General features: G+C 42.4%; 1 protein-coding gene across 1 annotated transcript in view; it reads right to left on the bottom strand.

The window, feature by feature from the left end:
* The window catches only part of LOC147126171 (uncharacterized), an 18,788-nt gene extending 14,644 nt beyond the window's left edge, over positions 1 to 4,144 (bottom strand). The window contains exon 1 of the mRNA XM_086023204.1: positions 4,090 to 4,144. Within this exon, the coding sequence (XP_085879330.1) occupies positions 4,090 to 4,096 (7 nt within the window). The 5' untranslated portion in view covers positions 4,097 to 4,144. The remainder of the gene's footprint in view (positions 1 to 4,089) is intronic.
* Positions 4,145 to 6,761: the final 2,617 nt, after the last annotated feature.

Below are 6,761 nucleotides of genomic sequence, written 5' to 3' on the forward strand. Positions count from 1 at the left end.
CTCCGCTGTCCCGCGCGTAAGAAAAGTCAATCTTGGCTGGTCTGAGTAGCTTTTTACAGTCCTCTATTTGGCTTGTCTCGGTCTTCCGAGTGGAATTCCCTGACAGTGTCTTTCCTCCAAGGCGCATGTCTGAAGCACACATTTGCGGAGATGTCCTTTGTCCACATATGACACGTTATAGTCATCTAAGATTCGGTGGCTATGGACGTCCATCCGTCTGTAGTTATGGCCACATACAGTGGTTGACCCGCTCAAACGCTCGTAGCATCTCCTCTTTTATTTGGTTATGGTTACTCTCGAGTTGGGGCGTGATTGTTTTGCGACTTAGCACCGTGTACTCAGGCTCGAAATACAGCATTCATTTTTCGAACCCTTTGCCCTCAACAAAAGAAAGCGGCAGCATATCGCTGGCAGTCATTTCACAAATTAGTTGGGTAATCATTGCTGTGCGGTGAGCATCACAGCGCCTGGAACAAACGCTCTCATGCTCGTCTGCCTGGCCCCGCCACCGTGCCCACTGGGACCGGCTCCGCCATCATCGACCTGTAGCTTCAGCATAAGCTGGCTTACAACTACTCTACCGGAGCGATGAGAAACCACATCCAAAGGAATCAATTCAATGTGCGAAACGGTGCTGGGTTTTTTTTTCGTGGTAACTTCGACATTTTCAGAATTTACTTTCCTTCCCCAAACGTAGTGTCCCCGCCCCCTACTATGTGTACGTGTGGGCGGGGGGGAGGGGAGCAATTCTCTCTCTTGGTGCTCAGCTTGTTGACAGAGGCAGAGGCGTGAGGAACAAGATGCGTGATACTTAATGCAGTGTTTAACCGACTAATAAAATACTAAACATTTAATAAATCGTAGACTGTTAAACGGTTAAACGACTAGCCGCGCACATCCCAAATAAATATATATATATATATATATATATATATATATATATATATATATATATATATATATATATTTATTTATTATTTATATATTAACCGTCTACGATTTATTACATGTTTAGTATTTTACTAGTTGGTTAAAAGCTGCATTATCTCGTTCCTCACGTCTCTCTGCCTCTGTAAACAAGCCAAGCACCAAGAATCCTCCTCTCTCCCCGGCCCACACGCACACATAGTAGGGGGCGGCGACACTAAGTTTGGGGAAGAAAAGAGATGTCGAAGCTCCCACGAAAAATAACGTCACCGTTTGGCAGTATTTTGATGCACAGATGACAACAAGGTCGTCTGTAGGCTTTGTAAGCATAAACTCGCTTACAACCACTCTCCCGGAGCGATGAGAAACCACATGTGCGGCGCGCAGCCTTGGGCCACATCCAAAGTAAATCTCGATGTGAACCTGCAGGTCGAGGGGGGCGGGGCCAGTCAGACGAGCATGAGAGCGTTTGTTCCAGCCAGGCGCTGCGATGCTCACCGCACAGCAAAGATGACCCAACTAATTTGTAAAATGACGCGATATGCTGCCGCTTTCTTTTGTTGAGGGCACACGGTTCGAAAAAATGTATGCTGTAGATCGAGCCTGAGTAGGCTATGTGGTGCCAAGTCGCAAAACAATAACGCCCCAACTCGAGAGTAGCCATAACCAAATGAAAGAGTAGATACTCCGAGCGTTGAGCGGGTCAGCTATGTGGCCAATGCCTTAACTACAGACGGATGGATGTCCATAGCCACTGAATCTTACATGACTATAACGTGTATAACGTATGTGGACGAAGGACATCCCCGCAGCTGTGTGCTTCGTGCGCCTTGGAGGAAAGACACACAGCTGAAAGCTTGGCTGCTCTCCTGCGGAGTGTGATGGGTACGTGGGCACTAGAAAATAAAGCCGTCGCCTGTGTGCATGATAATGCACCTAACATATGGCGAATGAGACCCTGCTGGACTTGGAGTCTGCACCATTACTCATTACATTATTCATAATAAATGCCATACATTGCATTGGCAAATGTATCAGAAATGTATTTCTCTTTCAATTGTTCACTTTTATTCAGTCAGGTGTTGTACATCAATAGAATTTAAATTAACAAACTGTCCTGAATATTTGGGCTAAAATAGCCCCTACTGTAAATACACAAAACATTTGCATTTTAAACTTTGAATTCAATATGGATTAAATTTCAAGTTCTCTTGCTTGTAGACTAGTCGACTAGTCGCAAATAAAATTTGAGACAGTTGGCGGGCAAATTAGTCGAAATTCCCATCCCTACCTAGAACCATAGACGACAAAAACCCAAAGTTCTTAAAGTGCAATTACTAAATTTGAACACTAGATGCACAGAACACAGTTGATTTGAATACTATGAGCTCGCCCGCTCAGGCAATCCCTTAAACATGTAACAAACAAATACCAAAGTCAATGCTTCCACAATGTCCTTAAAAAACCTTTGCAGGTGTTTACAACCCTGCAGAAGTTTTCACAAAGCCCTTACAGAGCCTTGCAAATGCCTTCTGCAGCTGGCTTACGCCTCTACACATGCCTTTGCAATGGTCACGATGATCACAATGAAACATATTATGCTCAGAGACCCACAGTTGGCATTTGGTCATACAGTATTAAGAAATGAGATGAATAACAGTGTCTCAACAACAAGTGTGACTCTAACCTTTTATTTTACAATGATTACTGTTTTTATTAATTTTATACATTAACGGCTACATTATGCCGCCGTCTCTGTGTGACCTATATCTTTGCTGCTGTAACGATGAAAATTTCACCACTGCGGGATCAATAAAGGCCTTCTTATTCTTATTTCCTTCTGAATGTTGTAATGTAACAACAACATGATAATCAGATTGTTTTGTGTTTTAGTAGACAGTGCTTTGAAACTGCTTTGAGAGTCAATGTGACCCGCGGGTATTTGCTTCTCTCAAGATGTTAAGAATACCGCATGCGCAGTTGGAATGGAAACGCCTAGAAAAACAGAGGCTATAAAAAGCGGAGTCACAGAAACTCCACGCCCTTTTCTTTTGCCGATTTCAAGAAGATGCTTCGACCAAGGAATATATTTAGCATTTTTTCCTGAAATGGGATTTTATCCTTGGACAAATGGATTTATTCCTCATCTTTCTGGATATAACCAAATTATCTCTCCAATAAGGTAATCAAATGAAACAACTTGTTATCGCACATTGAAAAAGAGAGGCCGGTCGAGCGGCTGAATTTCGTTGTCTTCCCAAAATACCTCATTTTAATCAGATTTTGAAGTATTCTAAGGAACTGATCACTCTTAAAGAAGCTCACCTAAATTAGACTATCATTTAACCGCATTTATTCCCTTTCTATCATTTTTCTATTATTTACCATTTTCATTATAATTACAAATTATTTTAATATTTTATTCCTATTTCTTTTTTCTTTTCTTAATAAATCCTTATTATTACTATTATTATTAATCTGGTTTTGTACAATATAATTGAAGCAATGCTTATTTGAATCACATGATTATTGACTGTAAAGTCTGGTGAATTAAACTGTTGATAAGTGATTATTATCTGAATCATTATCACTATTAAAATAAATTCCTTTAATTTAAATTAATTTTATTTGTGTCATTCTTATGATTTAATTCATTTATAATCTATCAACTATTTTTTCGATTAGTCGATAAGCCTAACAATTATTTTTTGGGCTAATCCAGCAATTTTGGGGTTGACAATTATTAAGTTACAGAACCACTTCTGAAAATATTTATTATATTTTTTTTCGATTAAAGTAAAAAAAACTTGAAATTGAATGAACACTCACATCTCTTTTAGGCATACATCATAATGTGTGAACACGAATGAAGTATTTCTCTGTCCATGCATTACAGTGAAACAATGTATGAGGTCAAGTTAAACAGCCCAAGTATAACTGAAAAAGTAAATAACTCATAAATGAGGAACATCCATCCATCCATTATCGATACCGCTTATCCTCACAAGGGTCGTGGGGCGTGCTGGAGCCTATCCCAGCTGTCTTCGGGCAATAGGCGTAGACACCCTGAATTGGTTACCAGCCAATTGCAGGGCACACAGAGACAAACATCCGCACTCACAATCACACCTAGGGGCAATTTAGAGTGTCCAATTAACCTACCAAGCATGTTTTTGAATGTGGGAGGAAACCGGAGTACCCGGAGAAAACCCACGCAGGCACGGGGAGAACATGCAAACTCCACACAGGGAGGCCGGAGTCGGGATCGAACATCAGGTTGCTTTCACCTTAAAATAGACAGATAAAGCAGAGCGCATATTGAAATTTATCACAATGATTTTGAAAAGGCATACATATATTAGTGCAGTCACGGACTATGGTAAGCAGGCCAGTGTTTCTTCTAGGTTTTTTGTTTTTGTTTAGTTTTTTTTTAAGCAGCGGAAGCAGGACATCATCCTAAATACGATGAGCATGCTGTGTTGTGCCCGGGGTCTGCACAAAGACTGTGAGACAGAGCTTTCCGGGGCAGCCGCGGTTTGGATAAATAAACAGATGTCGCGTGTTACCGTTTGTGGGTAAATAAAGAATTGGCCGGCCTGGCAGGATGACACCAACCCCAACAGAATCATCAGAGACTCTGACATCGAGTCCGAGTGGACCATGTTTTGTGCCTCCATTGTTGAGGCGGCCGATCGGAGCTGTGGCCGCAAGGTGGTCTGTGCCTGTCGTAGCGGCAATCCCTGTATCCGCTGGCGCTGTCCAGCTGAAGGAGTCCTATCGGGCCTTTTTGGCCTGCGGGACTCCGGAGGAAGCTGACAGGTACCGGTTGGCCAAGCGGAATGCAGCTCTGGCAGTTGCTGAGGCAAAAACTCAAGTGTGGGAGGAATTCTGGGAGGCCATGGAAAATTCCGGACGGCTTCGAGGAAATTCTGGTCCACCATCCGGCGTCTCAGGAGAGGAAAGCAGTGCCCCATTAACACTGTTTATAGTGGAGGTGAGGTGCTGCTGAGCTCAACTCGGGACGTTGTGGGTCGGTGGGGAGAATACTTCGAAGACCTCCTCGATTCCAAAGACACGCCTTCCACTGAGGAAGCAGAGCCTGGAGACTCTGAGGTGGGCTCTCCTGTCTCTGGGGTTGAAGTAACCGAGGTAGTCAAAAAGCCCCTCGGGTGGATGAGATCCGCCCGGAGCTCATAAAGGCTCTGGATGTTGAGGGGCTGTCATGGTTGACACGCCTCTACAACATCCTGTGGACATCGGGGACAGTGCCTCTGGATTGGCAGACCGGGGTGGTGGGCCCCCTTTTTAAGAAGGGTGTGCTCCAATTACAGAGGGATCACACTCCTCGGCCTCTCCGGTAAGGTCTATTCAGGGTGCTGGAGAGGAGGGTCCGTCGGAAGGTGGAATCTCGGATTCAGGAGGAGCAATGTGGTTTTCATGCCGGCCGTGGAACAGTGGACCAACTCTATACCCTCAGCAGTGTCCTCGAGGGTGCATGGGTGTTCGCGCATCCAGTCTACATTAGGCTTGTCACGATACCAGAATTTCAACTTCGATACCGATACCAAGTTCAGTATCGATACTCTATACCATTTCAATACCACACGTAACAAATTAAAGCACAGGCTTTTTTTTTTTTTTTTACTGTAAAACTTTTTTATCGCCAAAAACTTAAATGATCATTAATTCAATAGTTTTTTTAAGAGGTAGTGCAAAAAAATCGTACAACTTCAGTATTTAACTTCGACAACCCTCTGTACAGTCAGTGCCTGGAACCAATGACACATTTTAAGTTGCCTGAGCCTGGAGTAGTGCAAAACAAAGGAAGAAGTAGTGCAAAGAACAAAACACACAAAAAAACATTATTAATCTGTAAATTGTCTGAACTAGTGCAAAGAAATAACCATAATGTGCAACACCAATGGCACATGATTTTCAAGTTGTTTGAGGTAGTGAAAAAGAATAACACCCACCACTCACAGTAACATAAATTGACAAAAAAAATCTGTAAGTTGTCTGAGTATCTAGACCCACATATTAAGGCAAACCAACAAGTCACAGATAATAATAATAGTAATAATAAAAAATTATTTGTTTGGACAGACTAGAGAATGAAGTGACACGACTATGAGAGGCATTAAGAAGAATGCTCCTAGCAGCAACAAGATTGGAGCGTGAACTTGGGAAATTGAGGAATGTAGTTGCTAAACTTTCTTTTGAACAAATAAGATATGTACATATGTTTGAGGAACAAGGACGACTGGTTAGAATATTACAATGTGGAATTGTCTATCTGGAAGATAGAATGCAGGAATTACACCAACTTTTGCGACTGCCAACTACTGTTAAAAAAAAAAAAAAAAGAAGGCTTGGCTCAGAGAGCAGAGTCTGAAGCTAAACCAGAAAACCTTGAACCTCCGAGCTCTGACAGAGGCGGAGCTACCCATTAGACAACAAATTTGCTGCTGATTGGACTACAGGGTATGACAATCTTAGCGAGGAGGAGCAAGAAGCAAAGAAAAACGGAACAATCTAGATCGAGCAACAGTTGAGAACCAGTCATACGACCCTTCACTTCTAACCAAGAATAATGGATCAAGGTTGTCGCAATGCTCAATTTGAAACAGACTCCCGAACATCAGACCTCAGAGAACGCCTAAGTGAGATAGGAACTGCAGTTGAAGATTACAAATATCATTGGACAGGGTAGAAGGACGGGTTTCTAGATTAGAATACGAAATGGATATAGCAAAAAAAACATGAAATATTTTTTTTGCCAACCTGAGTGCAAGCCCATTCAAGAGGAACTACAAACAGTTACAAAAATTCTCCGT

The sequence above is a fragment of the Filicampus tigris genome, unplaced genomic scaffold (genome assembly GCF_054856515.1).
Source record: "Filicampus tigris isolate MCC_2025a unplaced genomic scaffold, RoL_Ftig_1.0 HiC_scaffold_25, whole genome shotgun sequence".
In the NCBI taxonomy this organism is placed as follows: domain Eukaryota; kingdom Metazoa; phylum Chordata; class Actinopteri; order Syngnathiformes; family Syngnathidae; genus Filicampus; species Filicampus tigris.